General features: G+C 48.0%; 1 protein-coding gene across 1 annotated transcript; it reads left to right on the top strand.

The window, feature by feature from the left end:
- USP49 (ubiquitin specific peptidase 49) lies at positions 1 to 24,939 on the top strand. The gene is made up of 8 exons (XM_082296336.1): positions 1 to 99; positions 1,190 to 1,221; positions 12,422 to 12,558; positions 15,532 to 16,918; positions 19,231 to 19,435; positions 21,596 to 21,704; positions 22,587 to 22,792; positions 23,876 to 24,939. Exons 4-8 carry the CDS (start codon positions 15,560 to 15,562, stop codon positions 24,064 to 24,066), a joined length of 2,070 nt encoding a protein of 689 aa, XP_082152462.1. The 5' UTR covers positions 1 to 99; positions 1,190 to 1,221; positions 12,422 to 12,558; positions 15,532 to 15,559; the 3' UTR covers positions 24,067 to 24,939.
- The last annotated feature ends 3,001 nt before the right edge of the window (positions 24,940 to 27,940 follow it).

Here is a 27,940-nt window from a genome sequence, read left to right as displayed (position 1 = left end):
TGTTACACCTCCAGTTCGTGACAAATCAGTCGAAACCCCTCAGAAAACGGCAAATTGTTGGGACATACCTTGGGATTTTTTTGAAAGAACGCTCGCTAGGTGAGTTCCTTTAATTAGGTAATTATGCTGTAATTCACTGAGAAGTCTGGCTTTGTAAGAGCTTTACTGAGGAAGTAAAAGATATCTGAAAACCAGGAGCTTTTCGTGTTCCTCCCCACGGTGCTCGCACTTTTCTTGTCTCTCTGCTTGGCTCTGTAATTCAGCTTTCAGCTGCTTTTCCAAATGGAGACAGAGAGCTGGAATCCAGGGATCTGACAGCTCCAAGTTCCTCTGAAATGTGTCTTGTGTAACGTGTCAGTCATGACAAATGGACTATTTAAAGAAAGATTCTGACTAAGGAGGTGTTTTTTCTGCGTTTTTGGGAGTTTGCTGACTGAAAAGCCAAAGGAAAAAGCACATCCTCAGGCACGGGAATCCCCACAGAAGGCTGGAATCGCTAAATAACTTGGCTTCTAAAAGGAAATAATGGTTTGGGGGGCTGATGGAGATCACAAAAACTTCCACACTCAACCCCTAACCGTGGGCACTGAAAAAAAGGAGCTGTTTTCCCCCCCACTCTGCGTGCAGCCAGGGATGGGGTTGGGTTGTTTTTTTTTTTTTCAAAGGACCAATTTACTGGAGCAAAGCTTTAGTGCATTTCTGCCCTTTTCAGGCTTTTCAGGCAAAGCATGGAAGATCAAGCCAAGAGTTATGGGCCACAGCTGTGTCCCTGCATTGAGATGTTCTATAGGGGATCAGCTGAGCTGATTAAGGAACGGTGACCACAGCTCCCATCCCTTATTCCCTGTGAAAAGCAAATCCATCCCCTCCATGGAGGCAGCGCTGCCTTGGGACCGGATTTTCCCACTCGCTTTCAGTGGGCGGCTTTAGATTTGATGAAGAAATACTGTCCTCTAATTACATTCTGCCCCTCTCTCCCAGGCTTTGAAAAGCTTCCGAAGACAATTGGAGGGTTTGGAGTTGAAATAAAAGCGGTGTGGAAGGAGCTGGGCAGGGTGGGGTGGTGAAGTGATAAGTGGCTTTTAGCTGGAAATCCTAAAAGTGTCCTGAGGAGAGCACTCAGTGCTGCCTTGTGGGTTCTGCGCTGCTGGGGCTTTGTTCCCATTTTTTTTTTTTTTTCCCCTGACAGGGATCGGTTTCTCTGAGCCTGACTCCATTCCAGTAAGTTCCTGACAAAACTGGGCTTTGTGCTAAATCCCAGAATAGTTTGGGTTGGGAGGGACCTTAAAGCTCAAACAGTGCCACCCCTGCCATGGGCAGGGACACCTTCCACCATCCCTGGGTGCTCCAACGTGGCCTTGGGCACTTCCAGGGATGGGGCAGCCACAACTCCCTGTGCCAGGGCTTCCCCACCCTCGAAGGGAGGAATTTTCCCCTAATATCCAATCTAAACCTGCTCCCTATCAGTTTAAATCCATCCCCCCTTGTCCTGCCACTCTTTGCTCTTGTAAATCCTTTCTTTGGATGTGCTGGACCCATTCCAGCTCTTGCCTGGTGCTGGGATTGACTTTATCCAGGAATTTCAGCTGGTTTAGAGCTGTGCCTTGTGCTGCAGGTTCAATAACAAGTGCTGTGTGTATGAAGAAAGTGATGGAGATTTGTGGCTGACTCCTACCTCGAGTATTACCTTCTTATTATATTTTTATTCATAAATTCTGCTCTGGGGTCTCCCAGACCCAGATCATTTCTTCATGCACTGAACTTCAGCAAATAAAGTTGGGCATGAAAACCTCCCCCCGCCCCACCTGAGATGTAACTCATGGAATGAGGAGTTTATGGCTTTTTTTGATGAATGGGGTTTGGGTTTATAGTCACTGTGGCTTTCTGGGTGGAGGGAGGGGTGTAAGGATTGAGTTACACAAATCCAGGGATGTATTTTTATATATATATGGGTATCTGTGTGGCTGTGTGCATGTGTCTGTAGGGGTGTTGGTGGAACTGGATGTTTAAGGGGTTTTCAAGTCATTAACAGTGAGAAATTAAATCATTCAGAGGTCGTGGCTGGCTCAGAGGGCTGCTTCAAGATGAATTCACCAAAATTTGGGCTGTGTTAAATAAAAACCCCTTGGTTTGGGATGAGGGAGCCGAAATCCTGGATTTCAGCATCTGTGCTCCAGCTCTCCCATCCAGTGACTTTCCATGGCAGTTACAGGTGGGTTTCTTTTTGTTATTGAGGTTCCTCTTAGTGGCTGCTTCTTCTGGTGGCAGAGACGTTTCTGGTGTCATAGTTGGAATATTTCATGTTTCATTTAAGAGCAAACCATGTTTTAATGTCTGCTGGTTGCTGTATAGAAGTCAGGATTTGGACTTCCATGATTTTGGTGGATCCCTTCCAGCTCAGGATATTCTGTGATTTTTGTGGGGTTTTTTGTGTCTTCTGCAGATGGAGAAAAATAATGGGAATACCATGTGGGAAGAGCAGGTTGATCCAGAGAGTTGTGAGGAGGACAAAGTGGGGGTTATGTCCTTTAAAACCACACAAGCACAAAAAACTTGTTTTCATTTTAAGGACAACCATTCTAGACTTATGATGGCATTAATTATGCTGAAAAAAATCCATGTAAAACTGCTATTCTTTAAAAAACCCCCTTAAATCAGCTGTTTATTCCCTGGAGTTGTGAGAAAGAGCCCTGAGCTTGGATTTAATGATGTTTAATCATTCTTTCAAAAACACAAAGGAGGCACTAAAAGCTGTTCAGCTGAGCTATAAAGAACTAATAGCTATAACTCAGATTCAAAAGTGATTTAGTTCCAGAGGTAAATCCATAATCCGACCAGTCAGGAGTTAATCTGTCATCAGACTAAGACTAGAAACAAATCTATTTAACTAAGAATAGTTAATTCACCTGAATCAGAGCAGGGATGAAGATCCTGCTCACCAGAGTTTATTTTGAGGAAATAAAATATTCATGATAGAGGGTGGAAACAGCAAGTGGCTTTCAAAGGGGGAGGGAAAAAAAAAAATCTCCTTTGGAATTTGCACTGCTCTTTTCCTGCACTTCCCAGGATGGTTGGAACCTGCTGGTTTGGACAATGTGGAAATGAGTCAGTGAATAAGGGAGGAGATATCCTGTTTATCCTCAAGTTGGAAGGGTTTAGGGACGGCTTTTCGTGGCATCAAACCCAAATTCACCTCTCCCTCCTTGCTCTCCTTGTCCTGTTGTTGTTTCATCTCAGGACAAATTGAAGGGATGAACTTTAACCTCTTGGGAGGATAATTTATTAAAATAACAGATGCTGCAGAATGGGGCCTGGGTTGATCTGCAGTTCTTAAGGAAGATTAACAACCTGAGAGTTCACAAATCGGGGTCCTGCTTCCGACCTCGGCTTGTGGGGAGGACAAAGGCACCACTCAGATCCTGCCTGTAATTCAGGAGGAAAAAAAAAAAAGATTTCAGCCAGAACAGGATTCTTAATATGCAAATCAGGAATAATTCCATCAGGAAATGGGGGGGGAAAGGTAGATTTGAGCAAATGAAATTCTTCCTTTCGTACCAGAAAATAAAGGCACAAACCTTGGGTGAGGCTGGGGCTGCAAACACAAATCTTAGTTTTATTTATGCCGCTCCAGGTCCCTGTTTGGACACTGAGGAAGAGCAGGGATTGCTGGATGGATTCGCTTTTCCCAACACAAAACAGGCCCAGCAGCTGAGCAGGGGAAGAGGATGTGTAAATCCCTTAATTCTTTGTTGGCAAGAAAACACAGAAGCCCTTGGTCGAGCCCCAGGGTCTGAGTGGAGGGCTCAGAGATTTGCTATTTCCAGAGCTGGGGACACAGCAGCACTCTCCATATGGGAATGTGGGAATTCTTAGGGATGCTGGACATAAATACCACCGAGCACCTTGGGGTTTGTTGGTCAGACAAATAAAACCCCCAAGTCCTCGCTGCGCTTGCATAAATTGGAGAAATCACCGCGATTTACTCCCTTTTATAAAACCCCCAGAAAATTTTCTGCTGTTACAAAACCCCCAGAAAATTTTCTGCTGCTCTGCCTCGCTCGTTTGGGGTTAAAAAAAAACCCCTAATAATTGATTGGCAAGCGAAGGAAAAGCAAATACTGGAGAGGGCTGTCGGAACACGGTGTTATTTTTGTCTGGGGATCCCAAACACATCGGAGGCACCTTCCCTGCTCCGAGCCCAGCCTGTGGAATTGTGCCCTTCTCTTCAATGCTCTTTGCCTGTTCATTCTGGCTGGGGAGATAATAAGGCACAGCCTGCTGGGCTTGGCTGGTGCTTTATTGCCTCGGAGATGGCTCTGACACCTCGGCGTGACCGATGGCTCCCGGATCCGCTCCCGCCTCCGCCGGGATGGGTTCGTTCCTAGGCCGGCGGAGATTTCGCCAGGATGGATGGGAATTGTGTTCCGAAAAGAACAGCAGAGGACTCCCCAGAACTTAGCAAGTGTTCACTCCGTGCCGTAATCCCTCTTTGTGTCTGTCACAAAGAGATCCTGGAAGAGGCTGGGATTCCGCTGCCGAATCCCGCGGCTGCTCGTGGATCCCTGCGGCAGCGAGAGGACCCCGAGGTGCTGGAGCTGCCAAACTTCCCCTCATCCCTGTGCCACGGAGGAGTTTGGGGTTTGTTTTATTGCCATTCCCTGGGTTTTGATACAGAATTAAATCAGGTTTGGGAATTCTGAAGGTGCTCGAGGTCAGAATGTAACCGGCTCTGCCTTTGCAGTCATGGAATCAGTGAAGCTGGAAAAGACCTTTAAGGTGATCAGGTCCAAAATGATGTTGGATTTTGTTGTTGTTATTGGGAAGCTGGGTGGGATTGGAGTAGGATTTTCCCTGTGAAAAGGCTGAGTGGGTGATTTTTGGTATTTTTAATACATAATCTATGAACTGTTGCTGTGAACCTCAACTCACTGGATGTGTTGTTTTCCTGCCGATTGGTGATAAATGGGATGTGCTGAGTGGGATAATAATGGTTAAAGAGCATGGGGAAAAGGAAAAATGCTTCCTGCAGGCTGGAAAAACGTAGGGATTTGTGTGGCTGGCTATGATTAAAAGGAATGATAAGGCAGGGAAAGTGGGAATCCGAGGGCAAGGCTGCTGATCTCTGCTCCTGCTTTGTCACGTTGGGATGATTTGGTTTAACCTGTGCCTGGTTAATTATTCCGTGGGCCCAGATCCCTGCCTGTGCCTCTGTCCCTGGAGCAGGATCCCTGCACAGTGGGAAGTGTGAAGGGAAGCAAAGATGCTGGGTTTGGTGTGAATCCCGACAGTTCGGGCATGGAGGGCACGAAAAAAAGTGAATTTCCCATGGATTTGGAGTCAGTGCCACTGATTCTGTGCCATTAAAGCTCCTCTCCTGCCTGCTCCAGCTGAGCTGTTCAGGAGGGATGTTTGGGTGGAAAACTTCAGGATATGGGACATCACCCTCTGCTGTTGTCACCCCTGTAGGCACAGAATCCTTTGGGAATTCCCGAGTTGTGCCAAGCTGGTTGTAAAGTGAAATTAGAACTTTCTGTCAGACAGAATCAACTCTCAGCTGGTCCTAATTCCGTTCTTTTTCCTGCTCCGGGCTGATAATTCCGATTGTGTGTGTTTGCTGTAACTGCTTCAGGCTTCTCCAGGTGGAAGAGGCAGGGAATTGCTGCGAGTTCCTTCCCTTTGGGCTGGTCCAGGAGAACTGCAGTTGTTCAGGAATTGTTTCGGTGCCCAGATCTGTGTTGGGATCGTGTTTCCCAGCTTATTGACACTTCCAAAAGCCATCCCAAAAATAAAACCTGGACGCCTGTGGAAAGAAAGGGGAGAAGGGTTTTTATGTGCTGGAGTAAATAGAGAAATTAACTTCTAGAAAGCTGTGAACTAAGACATAAATAGCATTTTAATGATGCTTTTTAACATTTAGGGTCATTAAATAGTAATTCCCACATTTTCAGGGATCTGTAGGACATGGATCTTGTTTGTTGGTTTGTTTTCAGAGACCCTAAAGAACAGACAATATTTCACCTGGAAATTGAGTCCTAAAGCTAAAGTCAAGAGGCGCAAATTAAAAATAGAGGTACTTGAGGTTTTAATCACTTTTATTCATCTCTTAGATGAGAAACTGAGCTCGGCTCAATAAGAATATTCAAATTTCATCTTTAAAATACTTGAAACTTGAAAAACTTCCACGTTTTAACTGGCGTGGCTGCATTTGCATGGCAGTGCAGACACAGAGCAGCTCATCCCTTCGTGGACTGAAGGATTTAACTCCTCTTTGCCTCTCCATGATTGTTTCCAAACCCTGAACCGCTGCTCCATTCCCAGGGATCTTCATCGGGAAGGAATGTTGGATAGAAGACACATGTGCAGCCCTTTGTGTGGAGCTGGAATTCCAGCTCTTGCAAGATGCCAAGTCTTTTGGTGGAGTCATAAATTTCTCTCCCAGCCAACCCCAAAGGAGTTTGGTGGCTTCTCTGACTCCTTGGAGTTCACCAGGAAGCAGAGGGAGGTGGTTTTGGGTAGTGCAGCTCCAACAATTCCCCAGGAACCGTGAGTGGGAACAGCAAAAAAAAGGCAGGATTGGGTTATTTTATCCATTCCAGACTTTAGGAGTGGGGAGTATTTCATTCCCTTTTCACTGTAGGTGAGGCACATTCCAGTTTCCAGGAGGCCCCAAGTCGTATTTAAAGCAGTCTTGAAGACATTAAAGCTTTTTTCTAAAGTGCTCAGAATTCCAGAGTTTTAGGGAGAAGAGGTTTTCCATCCTTGCTCCTTCCCTGGGGCTCCATTCCCTGAGCACTTCGTTTATCTTGAGCAGTTTGGTTGATTTGGAGGTTGGACCTGAAAAATGCTTTATTTGTATATTTGTTGTGCTCTAAAGTCAAAGATGGGCCCAAATCCAGCAACTTCAGCTTCCTGACAGGATCCAGAGAACCAAATCCTGCAGAAATCCTGTTTGTGCCCCCAAGGAATGCTGCCAGTGCAGGGAGTAGGATTTTCCTGATCCGAGTGCTTTGGGTTGTTTGATTCTTTTTTTGGGGGGAGTTGGTTGGGTTTTTTCAGTATTTCTTTGAAAACTGATTCCTGAGAATTCCATGTTGGATTTTGGAAACTCCCAGGAAGAGTTTAACACTTCCAGAGTTGGAATTAACTGAGAGGGGTTCATAAACCTGAACTTGCTGGCGAAGTTGGCAGGAAAATCCCATTTTCCTCAAGCTGCCTTGTGCCCAGAGCTGGAGTTTGGAACAGCTGGGTGGGCTGTGGAGTCCTCCAGTGCCTGAATCCAGGAGGAAGCTCTTCCTTGGCTCCTGTAGGATCCTGACCTCCCTCCTGGCATGGGAAGGTTGGGAATTCTCAGGATTTGGTGAGATCCAGGTGGAGGATTTGTCTTCCTCTGTGTCTTCCTCTTTTTTCCTCGTTAATTTGCCTATAATTTGGCTGTTGTGCCATCCTGGAGAGAGGGAAGGCAGCAGTTGTGGGATAGGAAGCTGACACTTCTCAGGAAAAGAGCTCCAGAAAAATTGGAAAAGTCTCCCTGGAAAAATCTCCCCGGAAAAATCTCCCTGGCCATTGTTGCTCCTCAGGGATGGAATTTGAAAGTCTGAACCCAGCAGGGCTTGAAGGAGAGGAGTAAAGGGAGAAACCCTGCTGGATTTTTGGAGAAAGAGAAGGAAAATGAGCTTTGTGCTTCTTTTCCTGGGTATTTTCCATGTTCTGGGTGAGTAATTGTGGCCCACGAGGGTCTCTAAGGAGAGGGGCCGGGGGGGAATGGTGGTGATGCTCCTTCCTTGGAGCAGCAATTCCTATTTTCTAACAGAATATCAATTACATGAAGGGGTTTTCCCTTGAAAAATTGTCATTTCTGGTGTCTTTGAGAAGCAGGGAAGAATTCCAGAGGAATTTCTTCATGGAAAGGGCAGTCAGGAATTGGAAGGAGCTGCCCAGGGAGGTTTGGAATCCCCATCCCTGGAGGTATCCAAGGAATGTGGATGGGTGAGGATCAAGCACAGGTTGATGATCCTGGAGATCTTTCCAACCTCAGTGATTCTGGAATTCCAGAAACAAAGGATTTTGCTGGGGCTGCCTCCTGGGAGGGCTCCTGCCAGAACTGGAACGTGGATGGTGGAGCAGGATTTTGTTGCCCATTTTCTGTGCAGCTCGGATTACAAATTTCTGTTACACATCTGGTTCAGGAATTGGTGCCTCACAAACAGGGAGGTCACAACAATCAGGGCAAGAACGTTCTGGAGTCGTCGTATGGAATTCTTGGAGTCGTATGGAATTCTTGGAGTCGTATGGAATTCTTGGAGATCTCGCTGATATCCCCATATTTCCTTTTTTGAGTGTTTGCAGCAGGAATTGTAGAGTTCCACAGAAAAAGGGGTTTCTTGAGGTGGCAGAGTGGGAAGTGCTTGGGGTTTGCACCTGAGATTTCTAAACCTATTTCATAGGATCGCAGAATTCCAGAATGGTTTGGGGAAGGGATCTTAAAGCTCATCCAGGACAAGGACACTTTCCACCATCCCAGGCTGCTCCAAGCTGGCCTTGGACACTTCCAGGGATGAGGCAGCCACAGCTTCTCTGGGAATTCCATCCCAGCCCCTCCCCACCCTCCCAGGGAAGAATTTCTTCCCAATATCCAACCTAAACCTTCCCTCTTCCAGTTTGAAGCCATCCCCCTTGCCCTGTCACTGTGATTTGACCAAATTCTGTATATTCCTTATGTGCTTTGGATGGAAACTGAGAATATCCAAGGATTTTTTTTTTTTCCCTCCTACAGTGCTGCAAAAAAAAAGATTTAAAATAAAAGGCAAATGTGCTTTATTTAATGTGGCAGCAGTTCCCAGTGCTGCCCTGCTTCACTTCTGCCATTCCCAGGAGAGGGATGCAGGAATGAGTGAAAGAATCCTTCAATCTGAGCTTCCCACCTGTCCTGGCAGATGATTTCCAGGAGTTGGACTCTTTATTTATTCTGGAATCACCTCTTGGACAAATAAAAGAAGCATCATTCCAAGGTCGAACATCCAGCACCGCTCCTGGCCCCTGGACTGGTTCTTTTGGCTTCTTGCAGATTTATTTAGAAAAAGAAAGTAGCTGCTGTCAACAGATGCCTGCAGATGGCTTTAATCAGGTTCCAAATGTGCAACAATGGCACAAAGGAGCAGAATGAACTCGTGTGGTTTCTTGTAACACTCTTTTAGGGGTCAGCAGCCAAATTGTTTCTGCTGCATTTGGTTCTGGGAGCTGTTAGAGGATCTTGCCATGAGTTTTTTCCAGGATTATGAGCCATGCAAGGAAAGAAAGTGGGGTTTGCCCCGGTGTTTAAGTGATTTATAAGGTGAGAAGTTTTCAAGTAGTCTCTAAAATGTTACTAGCTGAACTAATACCTCTATTTTCCTTTTATTCCCTGTTATTTTATTTCAGTTTTGCTCATCTTTAGTGTACTGTCCTTCTCCCTCTTTTCCTTCCCCAGCCCTTCTCTGGAAAAGATCAAAGTAGGTGAGAAAGGAGAATTTGACAGAGATTCCTTAAAATGACATCAACTTTTATGGGAAGGAAAAAAACCCAAACTGCAAACCCAAGAGTTAAACGTGATAATTGCAAAGAGCAGAGCTCTGAGTGTTTGTTCCCAAGGCTTTTAAAATCCAAGGTGCTCATTCCCCATCCTTAAATCCTGGCGTTGCTCACGGCTCATCCCATCCACCGCAGCAATTTGGGATCTCTGAAGCAGCTCCAGCCCTGTGATCTCTGCAAGGTTTGTTTTTCCCCCCCACCTCGTGCCAGGTTCTGACTCTGATCCTGCTCTCCTTTAATCCCAGCCCTGTCATTCCCGCTGGGAGCTGCAGCTCTCTGTTCCTGGGAGGAGATGGTGGCAAATTGTTTGTGTACACGTGGGAAAGAGAAGAAAACTTCTCCCCTCAGTCATGTGCCAGCGTTTCCAGGGATTTATTTCGCTCTCTGGTGCGTGGGGGATGCAGGGCTGGACCCGCAGCTGCTCCAGCTGCCTTTGGAACATGTGAGAGCCGATTCCAATCCTTTTTTTTTTTTTTTTTTTTCCATGGAAAGAGTCAAAAATATGAGTCAGCAAGAGAAATCTTGAATGTGAAGAACAGCTCTGGAGCGTGGTGGGTGGAGAAGCCTCACTTTCGAGGAAAAACCTCTCATTCAAGTGGTTTGGGGTTAAAAGAAACACAATTTCTTCCCAAGTTTCAGATGTACATGGAATTAGGGCTTGGATTTGCAAGGGAATTATCTGTGGATACCTAAAGAGAACCAGGTGAGGGATATCAAATGCAGCATCAAAGGTGCTTTTGTGCTGAGAATGACTGGATTTAGACATAACAAAGCTGCTTTGTCAGCTGACAGAGGTGTTTGGAATCTCTTTCCTTTTCCAAGCAGGAAATCTCCTGGTCCAGCACAGGAAAAGCCAAAGCAGTTGACAAAAGGCTGCTGATTGATCTCCTCCCAGCCTCCTGCATTGTCAAACAGGATTCCTTAATGCCCTGGATCTGCTCTGCGATTGATTTCCTGGGAGCCTGGTACCCAGCTGAACCCAGCAGCTCTTCCTCCTTGGAAATTGAGGATAAATTCTGTGGTTTTTGAAAATTTCGTGTGCTGACACTTCACAGAGCCCGTGAGCAACCAGCTGTTTGATGAATCCCTGGAAAATTGTGTCTTTAAAGCCCATTTTTCGTTTCAAAAGTACAAATCTCATGTGCTGGGGAGGCTCAAGGGTTAAATTCCTCACGCTGTCGCATATGGCAGTGAGCAGAATCACAGATGTTGATGATACAACATAATTAGTATTCTTTTATGTAAATGAAGGCTGTCAATGTTACCACAGTGTCTATACTCCTGCGGGCTGGAATTTCTGCCACTTGGTCTCACCGAGGCTAAACAGGATCCTAAAACAAAATTCCATGGCTTTTCTATCCAGACCTGAGGAGAAAAATTAAGAGGAAAGAGGAGAAAAAAAAGCTCGGGGAGGGAAAAAGGTGGGAAAGGGATGTTTCCAACTTGGAAAGAAGAGACCAAATCAATCCTTTGTTTAGCTCAGGGTTTCCAGAAGTGCCTTTCCATGTCCTGGGATTTGGGAGGGAATGAGCCCAGCCCAAGGGAGATGTGGGAATTCCTGAGCTGGTTTAAATCAACACCTCCGTGGTTCTTTGGGTGCTGAAGGGGCCACTTGAGTTTTCATGTGGAGTCCAGGAGAAAGAACTGAAGAGATTTGATTTTTTTCTCTAAGAGAGTCCATCCCTAACAGCAATATCACTGATAAAGATGGGAATTAAAGCAAATTTGCATCATTTGTGGTCACTAAAAATACATTTCCTTAGCCTGGCCAGCTCCCTGCCCACCCATGCAGGTGAGGGCTCAACCCCTGCCTCAAAGCTTTGGCAAGTGTTAAACTTTGCAGCTCATAAAATGATGTTTTAACCAAATATTCTGTGTGCCAAGTCCCTGTGTCACCAGCTTCATTCAGTCTCTCATGGATTATTCCAACAGATCCCTTTTTCCACTATCTTCTACCTCTGGGCAGGTTTTTTTTCTCATTTTTCTCTCCTCTGTGGTTGTTATTTTGTTGCAGTTCACACCTGACAGCTCCTCACCGCTTCCTTTTTATTGTTTGAAAAACCACCTAGAAATGAAATTTAATTCAGCACAGCTCTTTTATTTTTTATTCCAATCTTTCCCCCTTCTCCTCCCCCTGTCTCTCACCAAGTGATCGAAGCAGCCAAAAATCCAAGTGATCACAGGAGGGGGCACGTTTTTCCTCCCTTTTTTTTCCCTTAACTCCCATTTTTTTTTCCCTCTGCCATATGTTGGGTCATCCACTACAAAAGCCTCACGATGAAGAGGCTACATGTGATCAGCAGATTTTTACAGCCTACCCCCCCAAAAAATCAAAACCAAACCAAAAATGAAAGCAGAGAATGAAATTCCAGAGTTGCCTCTTGTGTGTGTGACGTGTCTGAGCATCTGAGAATCCGGATTTCTGGGGGTAATTCCACAGAATTCTGGAATAAATGAGTTCTCTCTGCACTGAGGGCTTCAGGATGCTCTGGACCGGCCCCTCCAGCGTTCCAGGGTTGGTTTCTGTGCATCACCAGGATATTCTCCCTTGTGCAGCAAGATTGATTGATTTAATTATTTTACAAACTCTTTTATAGACCTTTTTTCTTCATAGTCTAATTGGACAAAGGACCAGCCACCCCTTGGGGTGATTGGCCAAAATCCTAAAACATCCATTGTCAAAATATTTTTCTACCATACCATAAACAAGACTTTTCAAGGCTGCAGGTGTTTGGTTGTTTACATTCCCTGCTACCTCTTCTGTGAGAGAGAAAAGTCTCTCACGGACTTAGAAAATAGCAAGAAAATCCTTGCTAGCAGCATGTTTGTATCTACACTCCCTCTCTCTCTTCAGGGCTTTGAAGCTGCTTTGCAGTGAGGAGTTCCCAGTAATTAAATTCTCCGAGATCCGCCGGCACTCCTTGGGAAGATGGGGCTGCTCCGCGCCCGGGACGCGGCGTCGCGGAGGAAAGGATGTGTAACCTCCACTCCGTGAGTAGCCTGTGTGGGTCTGACCTCCTCCTCTGCCATCAGAGCCTTGGAGGGACTGGAAAAAGGGATCCACAGCGCTGGGATTCACTGGGAATCTTTCATCAAACGATGCAGGACACGGAGCAAACGCTCTCTGCACCTCCTCACGCCCCAGCTTTGATTTTCCCACACTTCCAAGAATCATCGAGGAAAACCAGTTGTGTTCTCTGTGTGTGTGTGTCTTCCTGCTGATTCCTGTTTCCCAGCTGGGTTTTTTCCCCACTGGAATGTTCAGGAGGCTGTGGGAAATCAGAGGATTCGGGGGCAGGAGGTGAAGCCTGAGGATGAACGCTCCGGTTGTGACAATGACCTGATATTTTCATGGCTTCTGCCTGGAGTTGGGAACCTCAGGCTGGGTCCTGGTGACACCTTTCCACTCCAAATTCCTTTTGGATGTATCCATGGCAAGGGGGCAGCTGAAGAGCAGATGTGTGTGTGTGGACTGAATTCATCTTTCTCTCCATGGAAGCCCTTCAGACGTGCTGGCAGCTGTGTGGGGCAGCCTTTGGAGACAAGACCGAGTTGTATTCCTTAGACCTTGTCCACTCAGGATCTTTCACTGGAGCTAAAAGCTGCTTTTAAAAAAGCCTGTGCAGAAATAATGGTGTTGGTTGAGGGATTGGCACAAAAGGGTGTGGTGCAGAAGGAGGGCAGTGGGCACAGCCCAGAGCTCGAGGAATGTTTGGACAACACTCTCGGGAAAATAGTGGGAATTTGGGGTGTCCCGTGCAGGGCCAGCAGTCAGATTTGATGATCCTTTTGGCCCCCTTCCTCTCAGGATATCCCATGACCCTACAACAAGATTTCAAATGTATGTCATGGCTCTCAAATCCTTTCCCTTGTGTTTTTTTGGCACCCAAGGTCAGAACAGCGACAGCTCCTGTGAGACGTGGATAGCTGCAAACGTGGGGAATTTGGGGTGTCCCGTGCAGGGCCAGGAGTCAGATTTGATGATTCCAACTCAGCACACCCCATGACCCTACAACGAGATTTCACATCCAAATCACAGCTCCAAAATCCTTTTCCTTGTGGTTTTTTGCCTCCTCAGGTCAGAGCAGCGACTCCTCCTGTGAGACATGGATAGATGCAAAAGTGGGGAATTTGGGGTGTCCTGTGCAGGGCCAGGAGCCAGATTTGATGATCCTTGTGGGTCCCTTCCAAGTCAGGATATGGAACACTCTGAGGCACATAGTGGGAATTTGGGGTGTCCTGTTCAGGGCCAGGAGCCAGATCTGATGGTCCTTTTGGCCCTCTTTGAGTCAAGATATCCCATGACCCTACAAAGAGATTTCAGATCCTTTTCCTTGTGTTTTTTTGCCTCCCCAGGTCAGAGCAGCGACTCCTCCTGTGAGACATGGATAGATGCAAAAGTGGGGAGTTTGGGGTGTCCCGTGCAAGGGGATGATCCTTCCAAGTCAGGATATTCCATAATCATAAGAAAAGAGATTTCAAGCGCACGTCACGGCTCTAAAATCCTTTTCCTTGTGTTTGTTTGCCTCCCCAGGTCAGAGCAGCGACTCCTGCTGTGAGACATGGATAGATGCAAAAGTGGGGAATTTGGGGTGTCCTGTTCAGGGCCAGGAGCCAGATCTGATGGTCCTTTTGGCCCTCTTTGAGTCCAGATACCCCATGACCCTACAAAGAGATTTCAGATCTTTTTCCTTGTGTTTTTTGCCTCCCCAGGTCAGAGCAGCGACTCCTCCTATGAGACATGGATAGATGCAAATGTGGGGAGTTTGGGGTGTCCCGTGCAAGGGGATGATCCTTCCAAGTCAGGATATTCCATAATCATAAGAAAAGAGATTTCAAGCGCACGTCATGGCTCTAAAATCCTTTTCCTTGTGTTTGTTTGCCTCCCCAGGTCAGAGCAGCGACTCCTGCTGTGAGACATGGATAGATGCAAAAGTGGGGAATTTGGGGTGTCCTGTTCAGGTCCAGGAGCCAGATCTGATGGTCCTTTTGGCCCTCTTTGAGTCAAGATACCCCATGACCCTACAAAGAGATTTCAGATCTTTTTCCTTGTGTTTTTTGCCTCCCCAGGTCGGAGCAGCGACTCCTCCTGTGAGACATGGATAGATGCAAAAGTGGGGAATTTGGGGTGTCCTGTTCAGGGCCAGGAGTCAGATTTGATGATCCTTGTGGGTCCCTTTCAATCAAGATACCCCATGACCCTACAAAGAGATTTCAGATCCTTTTCCTTGTGTTTTTTGCCTCCCCAGGTCAGAGCAGTGACTCCTCCTATGAGACATGGATAGATGCAAATGTGGGGAGTTTGGGGTGTCCCGTGCAAGGGGATGATCCTTCCAAGTCAGGATATTCCATAATCATAAGAAAAGAGATTTCAAGCGCACGTCACGGCTCTAAAATCCTTTTCCTTGTGTTTGTTTGCCTCCCCAGGTCAGAGCAGCGACTCCTGCTGTGAGACATGGATAGATGCAAAAGTGGGGAATTTGGGGTGTCCTGTTCAGGGCCAGGAGTCAGATTTGATGGTCCTTTTGGCCCTCTTTGAGTCAAGATATCCCATGACCCTACAAAGAGATTTCAGATCCTTTTCCTTGTGTTTTTTTGCCTCCCCAGGTCAGAGCAGCGACTCCTCCTGTGAGACATGGATAGATGCAAAAGTGGGGAATTTGGGGTGTCCTGTTCAGGGCCAGGAGCCAGATCTGATGATCCTTGTGGGTCCCTTTCAATCAAGATACCCCATGACCCTACAAAGAGATTTCAGATCCTTTTCCTTGTGTTTTTTGCCTCCCCAGGTCAGAGCAGCGACTCCTCCTATGAGACATGGATAGATACAAATGTGGGGAGTTTGGGGTGTCCCGTGCAAGGGGATGATCCTTCCAAGTCAGGATATTCCATAATCATAAGAAAAGAGATTTCAAGCGCACGTCACAGCTCTAAAATCCTTTTCCTTGTGTTTGTTTGCCTCCCCAGGTCAGAGCAGCGACTCCTGCTGTGAGACATGGATAGATGCAAACATGTGGGGCGGCTACGACTCGCCCAGGACCACTCGATCCTGAACCCGCAGAAGTGGCACTGCGTGGACTGCCACACCACCGAGTCGCTCTGGGCCTGCCTCAAGTGCTCGCACGTGGCCTGCGGCCGCTACATCGAGGAGCACGCCCTGAGGCACTTCCAAGAGACCCGGCACCCCTTGGCCATGGAAGTGCACGACCTCTACGTCTTCTGTTACCTCTGCCAGGATTACGTCCTGAACGACAACCCCGAGGGGGACCTGAAGCTGCTGAGGAGCTCCCTGTCGGCCATCAAGGGGCAGAGGAGCGGGAGGACGCTGCGCTCCATGGCTCTGGCGGAGGACGTGTGGAGGAGGAGCCCTCAGGGCCAGTCCCAGATGCTCACGGCGCTGTGGCACCGGCGCCAGGCCCTGCTGGCGAGGGCGCTGCGCACCTGGTTCCACAAGAGCTCCCGGGGGCAGCTGAAATTAAAGGAAAAAAAACAGCTGGAGGAGCTGGAGAAGAAGAAGGAAGCGGCTCGGCGGCGGCGGCAGGAGATGAAGAGGCGGCTCCTGGAGGAGCTGGCGAACACCCCGCCGAGGAAGAGCGCCAGGCTGCTGTCGCACGTGCACAGGGAGAGCTTGATCCCAAGGAAATTCAGGGAGGTGGCCACCGCTTCCCCTACCTCAAGGCAGGTGCAGAGCAGCAGATTGAAGCAGTTCTACTCCATCCGGCGGCAGCCCCTGATGACGCCCGGGGTGACGGGGCTGAGGAACCTGGGCAACACTTGTTACATGAACTCCATCCTGCAGGTGCTCAGCCACCTCCAGAAGTTCCGAGAATGTTTCTTGACTCTTGATCTCTGTGAAACGGAAGAACTTTTAGCTAAAACTGTGAACGGGAGGGCCAGGATGCCTGGCAAACTGGCAAATGGCGCTGCTGCAAACGAGCCGGGGAAGCCTGACAAGGTGGGATCGTCTGGCACGCAGAGCTCGCCAGCTGGCTTAAATGGGGGCTCCTCCATAAGCCGGAGTTTAGAACTGATCCAGCCCAAGGAGCCGAGCTCGAAGCACATCTCCCTGTGCCACGAGCTGCACACCCTCTTCAGAGTGATGTGGTCTGGCAAGTGGGCCCTGGTGTCCCCCTTTGCCATGCTGCACTCCGTGTGGAGCCTGATCCCCGCCTTCCGCGGCTACGACCAGCAGGACGCTCAGGAATTCCTCTGCGAGCTGCTGGACAAGGTCCAGCAGGAGCTGGAGTCCGAGGGGACCAAGCGCAGGATCCTCATCCCCTTCTCGCAGAGGAAGCTCACCAAGCAGGTCCTCAAGGTGGTCAACACCATTTTCCATGGGCAGTTGCTGAGCCAGGTATGGAATTGCTTTTCCACGGGGATCGGTTGGAGCCGTTCTCACCGAGGAGCAAAGGCTCCGTGTGTTGAGGATCCCATCAAGGAGTGGCTTAGGAGCAATTCCCGAGAAAAAAACCCCTTGGGTTGCTGTGCAGGTGCCATCATTTCCATCCTTGTCGCATTTATCACAAATTCACCCCAGTTCTGCCATTTGAGGATGAAACCTGCACAAGTACAGAAATCCTGAGCTCTTGGTTTTAAGGTTTGAATGTGTTTTTAAGGTGCCTTTGCATTCCTTTTGCCCCTTTCTGGTGGTGTTTCTGTGCCTGGGAAGAACACAATGAGGCACCTCTGGTGCTTTAAAGGACAAGCTCTTTGTGACAATTTTTTTTTTGCCAGCACAAAAGACACTGAATGTTCTTAACAGAGGTTTGTGTGGGAGGTGAAAGCGCCTGTGGTGCTGTTTGGTCTCTTTTTCCTGTGCTGTTCCTTGCTGGAAATGTGTCATTCCCCACAAGGAAGAGCCCCAGTGTCCCAAAATCCCCCAGGCATTTTGAAAGTCCCAGCTCCCTTTGCTTTCCAGGAGACATGAAACGGGAGCAGAACTGGTGGTTTGCCAGATCAGACACGAACTGTGCTCTGTGTGTTGTCAGGACAATTTCTGTCACCTTTCCCTGAGCCACTGAGCTCAGCATTCCTTAGGACTTGGTGCATGTTGGAGAGATTAAAAGGTGGATTTTTCCACTTAAAGCTTTTGGCTTTCAGGGAAAGGATGTCTGAACTTGTGCTTCATGTAATTATAGAATAACCTGAGCTGGAAGGGACCCACAGGGATCAAATCCAACCCCTGGCCCTGCACAGACACCCCAAAATTCCCCCCTGGGCAGTGCCCAGCACCCTCTGGGGGAAGAACCTTTCCCATTATCCAGCCTAAATCCCCCTGGCACAGCTCCAGCCATTCCCTGGCTGCTGTCAAGAGAGCAGAGCTCAGGTTCGTTTGAATCATTTCCACTCTTAATTTCTCCTGGGCTCCTCCACGTTCTGTGCTCAGTTGTGTCTCTCAGCCCTTTGCTGGTGCGTTGTGCTTGGGTCAGACCCTGTTGTGGTGCAAAGATACAAATCAGTGGAATTTATCTGCTGCTGAAATTCGCTATAAATAACTCCTGTGCTGTTTATTGTGCTCCTGGAACCCTGGTGTGCAAGTGCTGCGTTGAGTTTCCAACCCCCTTTAGTGCACTGAGCTCCTTTCCTGTCTGCTGGCTCCTCTTGTGGTCAGTGTTTGCCTCAGAGTTTAACTGGAGAGGCTGGAGGAGCCCTGAGGGAGCTGGGAAGGGCCTGGAGAAATCCTGAGGGAGCTGGGAAGGGCCTGGAGAAATCCTGAGGGAGCTGGGAAGGGGCTGGAGAAATCCTGAGGGAGCTGGGAAGGGGCTGAGGAAACCCTGAGGGAGCTGGGAAGGGGCTGGAGAAACCCTGAGGGAGCTGGGAAGGGTCTGAGGAAACCCTGAGGGAGCTGGGAAGGGGCTGGAGAAATCCTGAGGGATTTGGGGGGGCTCAGCCTGGAGCAAAGGAGGCTCAGGAGGGGCCTTGTCATTCCACAACTCCCTGACAGGAGGGGGCAGCCAGGGGGGATTTGGGATTTTATCTCAGGGAACAGGGACAGGAGGAGAGGGAACGGCCTCAGGCTGGGCCAGGGGAGGCTCAGGGTGGACAGCAGCAGGAATTTCCTCATGGAAAGGCTTGGAAAGGGCTGCCCAGGGAGGTTTGGAGTGCCCATCCCTGGAGGTGCCACCTGGACGTGGCACTGAGTGCTGAGGGTGGGGATCGGGCACAGGTTGATGACCCTGGAGGGTTTTTCCAACCTCAGTAATTCCATGAAAACTTTTCCTGCAGTTATTTACGATGCACTGGGGTGACATAAGAAAACCAGCACACCTAAAATTGGTCCTTTCGGGCTCCTTCCCTGAATAATTTTTACATAGCAGACAAATCATTAAAGGAATTGGACACTCTGAATATTCAGGGAAAGAAAAGAGACTGTGGAAGGAAGGTTGGATGAAAAACGCTGACTTTTTCTAGCAGAAACCAGATCCCGGGTGCCTTTGCCCATCTGTGAGCTGGTGTTTCTTCTGTTTGTCTGAGGAAGGAAATAAATCCCATAACAGTGAAGGATTTTTCTTTGAAAAACGAGAAAGGAATTGAAATCATTTCAGACTGGACATAAAAAGTATTTCCAGATCTTTGCCTGTGGAGCTGCTCTGCTTTTTTTTTTTTGAGCCCCAACCCCCTCTGTCCCAGCTCCATCAGCTGCGTGTCCCTGTCCTCCCCCCGCAGGTCACCTGCAGGACGTGCAACTACAAATCCAACACCGTGGAGCCCTTCTGGGACCTTTCCCTGGAATTCCCGGAGCGCTACCACTCCCTGGAGAAGGGGCTTGTCCCAGTGCAGCAGGCTGAGTGCATGCTGACCGAGATGCTGGCCAAATTCACCGAGACCGAGGCCCTGGAGGGGAGGATCTACGCCTGTGACCAGTGCAACAGTGAGTGGGCTGGCACTGTGCCCTGCCAGGGAGCGCCTCCTGCGTGCCTGGAGACGCGGATTGGGGCCTGCAAGGGTGGGGAAATCTCCTTTTCCTGCCTGCTGCTGCTGGTTGGGTTCCTCCTGTTCGTGGCTTCGGCTCCTTTGGGCTCCGGTTGGGCTCTGATGTGGCATTTTTTGGCTCTGATGGGTCATTTTTTGGCTGTGCCGTGTCATTTTTTGCATCTGATGTGCCATTTTTTGGCTGTACCGTGTCATTTTTCAATCTGAAATGTCATTTTTTGGCTGTGCCGTGTCATTTTTTGCATCTGATGTGCCATTTTTTGGCTGTGCTGTGTTATTTTTCGATCTGAAATGTCATTTTTTGGCTGTGCTGTGTCATTTTTCAGTCTGAAATGTCATTTTTTTTGCCCCTGCCTTGTCATTTTTTGCATCTGATGTGCCATTTTTTGGCTGTGCCGTGTCATTTTTCGATCTGAAATGTCATTTTTTGGCTCTGCCGTGTCATTTTTCGATCTGAAATGTCATTTTTTGGCTCTGCCATATCATTTTTCAGTCTGAAATGTCATTTTTTGCCCCTGCCATGTCATTTTTGCCTCTGCTGGGCCATTTTTTGCCCCTGCCGTGTCACTTTCTGCCCCTCCCATGTCATTTTTCCATCTGCCACATTCTCTCACCTCTTCCACCCAGCAGCACAATTGCCCACAGGTTTAACCCGAGCAGGTTCAGAGTCGCTCTCCCTTGTGTTGGAGAGGACTTCAAAAATTCTGGGGGTGAGAATTTTTTGGATTTCAAGGCAAAAGAAGGAACTTTGCTCATCTCTGCGTGGCAGGAAAGCTTTTCTCACACATCACCTCTGTGCTGCCTGTTCTTCAGTGAATCCCTGAGCCAGAAATCAGAGTTCCCAAGGTGCCAGGTGGGAGTTTGAACTCTCCATGGGCATTTTCTCTGGAAGCACAGAGCTGGGAATACCCTGGGAATGTGTTACCATCACCTGTGAGGTGTTTGCTGTGCTCAGCCAGGAGGTGATTCCTCCTTTCCTGCAGCAGCTCGGAGTGAAAAGTCCTTTTATCCCTGAAAATCCCTTTATATCCTCACACAGGATTGAAATTCCTTGGAATTGCAATACTTGTCCATGCAGGTTTTTATGGCAAATGTTGATTCCCTCAGGAGGAAAATGCCCATGGTTTGAGTGGCAACCGAGCAGCTGGAGCAGCAAATATTTGCAGGGATCTGTTCTCCATCAAATGGCAAATCTGTTACCAAACATCTTCCCAGAGTGTTGGGAAATAATCCCTGACTGGATGTGCTTGGAACAGAGCCAGATATGCCTGGAATCAATCCTGATCCACAAATTGTGCGAGTTCAGCTTCATCTTAACTCGGTTTGCTTTGATTTCTTTGGGAGGGGGAAAAAAAAAAAAAGAAATGAATTTTAATGGCTACTTCAGAATTAAATGGCTTTTAAGGGATTGTGAATGGCTGAGGAATTCTAAATGGCTGAGGGAGCGTTTTCCAGCTGGAAAAAGTCAGGGAAAAGGCCCCAAGTGCCAGGAGCAGTTGGGGCACTGCGTGGCAGACCTGCTGCAGGAGCAGCCCCCATCTGCTCTGAGCTGGGGCTGCACTGAGGGGCACAAATCCAATTAACAGCTACAGTCCTGACTGGGAGCTCTGGCAGCCACCTGTCTTTCCTGGGAAGAGGAGGGAGGAATTCTCCCTCTTTTCCAGCTTTGCTGTTGCATTTTGTGCCTTCTTTTAATCCTCTCGAGCTGCTGGAACCTGCTACTAAAAGCTTCTGTGAGAAGCTCAAAGCAGCAGAGAGAATAAAATATCGAATATTTGTGTGCTGGAATTCACCTGCTGGAACTGCTGCAGCCCAGGATTATCTTTGGCCTGAGCTCTGGTTCAGTATTCCTGGTGTTTTTCCAGCAGGAGCAGCTCACAGGTGACAAATGTTTGTGTGCTGAGGAGAAAGGGAGAGTTTTGATCCCCCAGAAGTTCCTGCTCTCTGGAGGGATTCAGAAATGGTTATTCCTGTGGCCATCCCCATGCTGGAATAAAAGAGTTCACCCTGTGCTGGTTTTTGTCTTTGGGGAATGAATTGGATCCTAATAATCTTTGCCTTGGGGGTTTTGGGGTTGGTTGGTTTTTTTTTTTGGCAGGCAAACGGCGAAAGTCTTCTCCTAAACCTCTTGTTCTGAGCGAAGCTAAAAAGCAGTTGCTGATCTACAGACTACCTCAGGTCCTCCGGCTGCACCTTAAACGCTTCAGGTGAGCCACTGGGCCCTGATTTTTGGGGAAAAAGTGACCAAAAGTGGGCCTTTAATTTCCCTCAATTCCTGCCAAAGGCAGCTGTGTAACTTCTGAGCCATCAGCTTTGTGAAACCCCCTCATGCTGCCTGTTTGCAGGGTGTTTTCTGCCACAATTTAAGATTTTGTGCATATTAATCCTTAATTTCCTTGAGTTTTACTCGAGTTTTCAGGTGGCTTGGGAGGAGAAGTCAGTAAGTTGAGTGAAAGATTTGTTGAAGGTGGGAGACCGAGGGTTAAATGCCGATATTGGGTGTTTACCTGCTGAATAAAAAGCAGAAAAAGCTCAAAATATTAAAACAAGTTTGTAAAGTGGTTAGGCTGGAAAGCAGAAAAAGCTCAAAATATTAAAACAAGTTTCTAAAGTGGTTAGGCTGGATATGGGGGGGTTTTATTGGTAGAAATGAGCATTTTAAAGGTGGTCACAGGAGAAATCTGGCTCTACAGTATCCCGACTAGAACAAGAATTATCAATGGCAGAAGGAGACCTCACCTAAAATAAAAATCACCAGTAGCAGGAGAAGACCCCACCTCAAATAAAAATCATTGATAGCAGGAGACCCCACCTCAAATAAAAGTCATCAGTGACAGAAGGAGACCCGACCTAAACCAAGAATCATCAATGGCACGGGGAGATCCCATCTAAACCAAAAAAAATTATCAGGAGATCCCACCTAAAACAAAACCCCTCAAAGTCAGGAGACCCCACGTACAACCAGCACCCCGAACAGCAGCAGGAGCTCTGTGTGAGGGGTGACTGCAGGGGATTTTGGGCTGAAAACCCAGGATTTAGTGCCACGCAGGGCCCCGAGCAGATGCCGAGCGTGCTCTTTGTGTTCGCAGGTGGTCTGAGCGCAATCACCGCGAGAAGATCGGGGTCCATGTCCTCTTTGAGCAGGTATTAAACATGGAACCTTACTGCTGCAGGGACTCTCTGTCCTCCCTTGCCACAGAGACCTTTGTCTATGACCTCTCGGCTGTGGTGATGCATCACGGGAAGGGGTTTGGCTCAGGACACTACACAGCCTATTGCTACAACACGGAGGGAGGTGCGTGTGCTGGGGACGGGGAAATCCCAACCCACTCCTCTTCCCTCCCTCAGGATTCCTTGTGATGCCTTGAGAGGCCACCTAAAAACAGAGACTAGACAAGAATAAGGGAATAAAGGTAGGTATTTATTTGAAAGGCCTTCAAAGGTATCCCGTGGGGAGCCTGAGGCTACTGCCGAGGTGAACCCCGAGATGGACCCCGAGGTGGATTCCAGGTCACGAGTTCTTCACCCTTTTATAGGTCACCCTTTTCTAGGTTTGGTTCATTTGCATAGCAGCATCAATTCTCCAATTAAAGCTTCGCTTAATGAGGTCATTTCCCCAAGCTTGCCCCCACTTTAGAGGCTTTTGGTTTATATTTTTTGGGCCTAGGATGGTCTGGGTGTCCTGGGAGAGGGGGCCCGGAGAGGCTTTGTTACGTGTGCCCAGCAGTGAACAGGCTGCAGGAAACTCCTGGAAAAACATCAAAATTCAAACCTAAGGCATCACTTGGAATCCCCTCCCTGCCCTTGAGTAGTTTTGTCTCCACCCCCCCCCCCTCAGTGTATTGCTGTTTTTTAATATTTTTTGTCGTTTCTGGTTTTTTTTCTTTGGGCGTGGGTGGGGGTTGTTGGGGGAGCCTTTTCCTGCTGGCTGGGAACAGCATGAATGCTCCATTCTGCCAGGCAGAGGCACTCCGTGGAGCTGCTCCAGGATCCTTGGGATGAGGAGATGAACAGAAAGTGTTTTGAGGCTGGACAGGAACTATTCATGAATAACATCCGCAGGGGGCTGGCTGTGAGATCCCAGCAGCTGGATCGGGATTGACTCTGCCTCCTGGCTGCACGAGCAGGGACAAATTGCCTGGCCCCAGGGAATTTTTTTTGTCTGCCTAATTGAGCTTTTGGGGCTGATTAAATGAAGATTTGCTATTTCTAAAGCACCAAAAAAAAAAAAAAAAAAAAAATATATATTAAAAACATTTTCCAGGTTAGAGGAAAAGCCAGAGGTGCCTTTTCTCCTGTGGATGTTTCCTGTGAGCAGTTCCAAAATCCAAAGGGATCCTGCCTCAGCTAAGAGCCTCTTTTTCCTTTTGTTTCCCAGGTTTTTGGGTGCACTGCAATGACTCCAAACTGAATGTATGTAGCGTGGAGGAGGTGTGCAAGACCCAGGCCTACATCCTCTTCTACACTCAGAGAACAGTGCAGGACAAAGCAGAAATCTCAGAAAAACAACTCCAAGCTCAGGTGCCACCCAAAACCAGTGACAAGGACAGAAGACTGACATTCCCATGATGGGGAGGGGGGGACACTCCCAGCTTCTTTTGGGAACCATTGGTGTTCCACTTCCCCCTGTTGGTGGGGAAAACCCACTGGCTGCAGGAATGGGCTCAGAGCAGGATGTTTGTCTGGGAAAGCCTCTGGAGCTGGTTCTGGTTGTTGGCAGAATCTTGGCTTTCAAGTGTCTTGTTGGCTCCCCCCCCCAAAAAAAAAAAAACCACCAACGAAATTAGGAAGTTTGACGCTTTTCATTCATCCCCTGTCAAAGAGGAATGAGCACAAGCAGGAAACAGGAGAATCCACTTACCTCCAACACCCTTCAATCCCTAAAAATCCCGATCCAACTCCAAGAGGAGCAGGTACAGTACCCTCGCCTCGAGTGGGCAGCCTTGCCAGGTGAATCCCAGTCCCTGGGAAGGAGCTGGCTGCTCCCAGAGCTCTTCCTGCTGGAGAAAGGTTTCCATTCTCCTCAATCCTTCCCTCTGCTGCCCCCCTGACACCGATTTCTGTGCCCTGGGTGAAGCTTTGCCAGCAGCTCTGTGTGTCAGTGGCATTGGGGCTGTGCCACACTCCGGGGTTTCTTCCTGTGGGCTGAACTCAGCTGGCAGCTGAATTCCCTCCAAATGGGATTTTAATGCAGTTCTGCTCTGGAGAAAATGTGTTTTAACACCCCAAAAAATGTGTTTTAACACACAAAAATGTGTTTTAACACACACACACAAAAAAAAACAACCCAGGAATGTCTTTGTGTGCCATCTCTGTGTGGCAGCCAAACCAAAGCCTGTGCCCAGGTTTCTGCTGGCATCACCAGCATTGGGAAGAGTTTGGGAAAGCTGTGGCAGCAGAAGTTGGAATTGGGGAGGCAAATTCCTGCTTTTTGTACAAACGTGGTTGGTTTTCCTCAGGGGAACGGAGTGGTGGGAATGGCACAGTGAGGGGGGGGGTTCTGTCACTGCTTTTGGGGTGAAAAAGCAGTGAAAAATGTCACTTAATTGTGGTGGTCACAAGGGTGGTGCCCAGATCCTTTGAGGTCTCTATTCCTGCAGGGCCACCCAAGGGGAAAGGAATGTAGTGAAATCCCAAATAATTCCACGTGGAGTTGGAGAGGCTACAAAAAAACCCCCAACAACAACAACAAAACAAAAAACACAAAGTTTGTGTCTGAAATCAGCCTGATTTTGGAATTCTGTGGGAATCACAGAGCCTTAGTGGACTATCCAGAGTCACTTCTCAGCCTACAGTTGCACCTCAGGTGTGGTTTTTGTAGTTTTGGGGCTTGGCTGTTCACATTTCACGTTTTAATCTGAATATTAGACCTGATGTCTGTTCATCTGGGTTATTTTTATAAGTGGTTACAGGTGAAATAACCTAAAATAGGAGGGTTTTTAAAAAAAAAGGAAAAAAATAAAAATAAAAAGTTCCATTTCCAGGCAGGGAAGTTCTCAAAGTTTTTCTCCTCCTCCCTTTTTTTCCTCCCTTTGTCCTGTCAGATAAACACAAGCTGCCAACCTTGGTTGTTGTGGGGGGAAGGCTCCCAAATCCCACTCTTTTCTGGGATTTTGAACCTCCTGTCCCTGGGCAAAGTCACACGAGGTCTCCTGTCCCCCTAAAAATTCCCATTTCCCATATTCCCACCAAGATGCTGCCTTCTGAGCCTAGAAGAAATGTCTTTTTTAGCAATTAAATATCATTCTGGGGTCATATTCTCCTATTTTTTCGTTTGCAACAGTGCTGATAAAAAAGGTTTGGTTTTGGTTCCCTAAATGCAGCAGGATCTGCAAGGATTCCTTATGCATGTCTTGGAATTTACTGCCTCAAAGCTGAATTAAATTTGGATTTTTAGGGGTTTTTTTACAACATCCAAGCCTTGCCTGGCCTGGAAATCTGTCAGATCAAGGAGGAAAAATTCCAGTGGGGTTTTTTAGGATGGGAATCATTTCTATCCCAACCCTGATGTTAATTCCTGGTTTAGAAATGGGGGGAAAAAAACCCCAAAAATCAATTCATAATCCTGGGCACCCCCAAAAATCAATTAATAATCACTAACTGTACATGGAGTGAATGTGTTTGCAGGATTCCCTGTGAGCCTGGCAGCTTCCTGAGCAGCACTTCCATGGATTTTTGGTGTCTGTCACCCCAACACTGCTCCATTTATTGCAGCTGGATCCTGGGGCATCCTGAAACCCTCTCAATTCCTGAATTTAAATCATCAAAATCCGCATGAATTCCACATCCAGTTAATGATTCTTGATTGATTTCTGGGGGTGCCTTTAGGCTGCTCCCAAACTCGAGCCCCAGCTTTCCATCCGGGGAGGGAACGAGGATGAATTCCCAGTAAAACCTTTCCTTACAAAGCTGCTTTTCCATGCAGGATGGGCAGGATTCTGCTGCCTGTGGAGAACTCAGTGAGGCAGAGCTAAAGCTGATCTGCAGCACTTAAAAAAAGAAAAAAAAAAAAGTTAATCCCAGCCTAAATTCCAGATTCCTGGCAGGGAGATATTGGGCAGGAGAGGAGTTTTCCCCTCGTTGTGGAATCCCCTGGCAAACAGGAAGGATGTGATTCCTTGGGATAGAAGAGCCAGGCCTGGAGTTTGGGGTGGATTCCACAAACTCCCATTTTTCTGGAGTTTTTTCAGCTGTTTTAAATCAGATTTCTCTGCGTTTTTCAGCGGTTTTAAGCCAGAACAGCCTCAGATTTCTGCTCCAAGTTCACTCCTGATGTCACTGAGGGTGCCAGGCCTGAGTATCCTCCTCAAGGACATTCCCAGGTGGCAGCAAGTGACAAGAGAATCCAATTAATTAATTAAGGGCTACAAATGAAGGGCCTTGAGGAGCAGGGGTGAGGGCACTTGGCTTGTTCAGATGGAGAGGAGGAGGAGGAGGAGGAGAACTCACTGGGCTCCTCCTGAGGGATGATCCTTGTGGGTCCCTTCCAGCTCGGGATATTCCATCATTCCTGGCTATTCCTGGCTCTGTCCAGCTGGCTCCTCACCAGCTTTTCTTGCAGCCAGGTTTGTTCCCAACACCCCCAAATCACCTCCTGGATCCATGGCATGGCCTGGCCCCAGCCTGACCCACGGCTGGGGGGGGATTAGTGGGAGCAAATTAAAACTGAGATTAACTCTAAAGGGCCTGAAACGTCCTAATTAATCCCCTTTTCCAGCAGAAACTGTGACTGCATAACTGCCATTATCCCGACTTCAAAGGCAATTTCAGTTTCCTTACAGGAGGTTCCAACACCAGCTTTGAAAACAGCATTTTTAAGGATTTTTATGGGGAGTAGAGTGAGGGATTTTTGTGAGGGAGGGGGGCACACGAGCGGCAGTTCTGTCCCCAAAGCTGAGGGGCAGCTGCTTCAGGAGAATGTCCCAAACTCCTGTGAAAATGTCCAAAGAATGTGAAGCCATTCTGAATCCCACTGCCAGAGCTCGGGGCTGGGAGCTGCTCCTGCTCCTCCACAGCACCTTGGAGGAGCTGGGGTGTAACCTGTGAGTAAATCACAGCCACAACTCCCCCCTGGGGCTCCCGCTGTCCCCCAGAGCTGCCCTGTGACAGCTCAGCCCGGGGCACTCAATGCTATGCAACACCCAAAGGCTTCTCCTCCCACCACAGCCATCATTCCTTCACCTATCCCAGCTTTACACAGACATTTCCCAGGAAAACTCCATGGTTGGAGTTTCCCCCGGGCTCATCCCAGTCTGGATTTTCCCTGGCAGCAGCAGCTGATGGGTCCCAGGGGCTGGGCTCGTCCCTCTGGCTCTCGGGTGTGAAATATAAATCATGTTTTTATGATTTTTTTTGTAAATCTTTACTCTTTTTACACCTTGTTTTTGTAAGCTGAAGTTTCTTATTAAAAAAAAAACAAAAAAACCAACAACAAAAACCAGAA

This window comes from Coloeus monedula (genome assembly GCF_965178545.1).
Source record: "Coloeus monedula genome assembly, chromosome: 23".
Classification (NCBI taxonomy): domain Eukaryota; kingdom Metazoa; phylum Chordata; class Aves; order Passeriformes; family Corvidae; genus Coloeus; species Coloeus monedula.
This window is presented reverse-complemented; position numbering and strand designations above follow the sequence as displayed.

What these genes read in the sequence shown, in the direction of transcription:
- USP49 (XM_082296336.1), top strand. Translation starts at nt 15,560, where the DNA reads ATGGATAGATGCAAACATGTGGGGCGGCTACGACTCGCCCAGGACCAC. An exon ending in CGCCTGTGACCAGTGCAACA is followed by an intron (nt 19,436 to 21,595) that starts GTGAGTGGGCTG and finishes TTTTTTTGGCAG; the next exon opens with GCAAACGGCGAAAGTCTTCT. An exon ending in TTGCTACAACACGGAGGGAG is followed by an intron (nt 22,793 to 23,875) that starts GTGCGTGTGCTG and finishes TTTGTTTCCCAG; the next exon opens with GTTTTTGGGTGCACTGCAAT.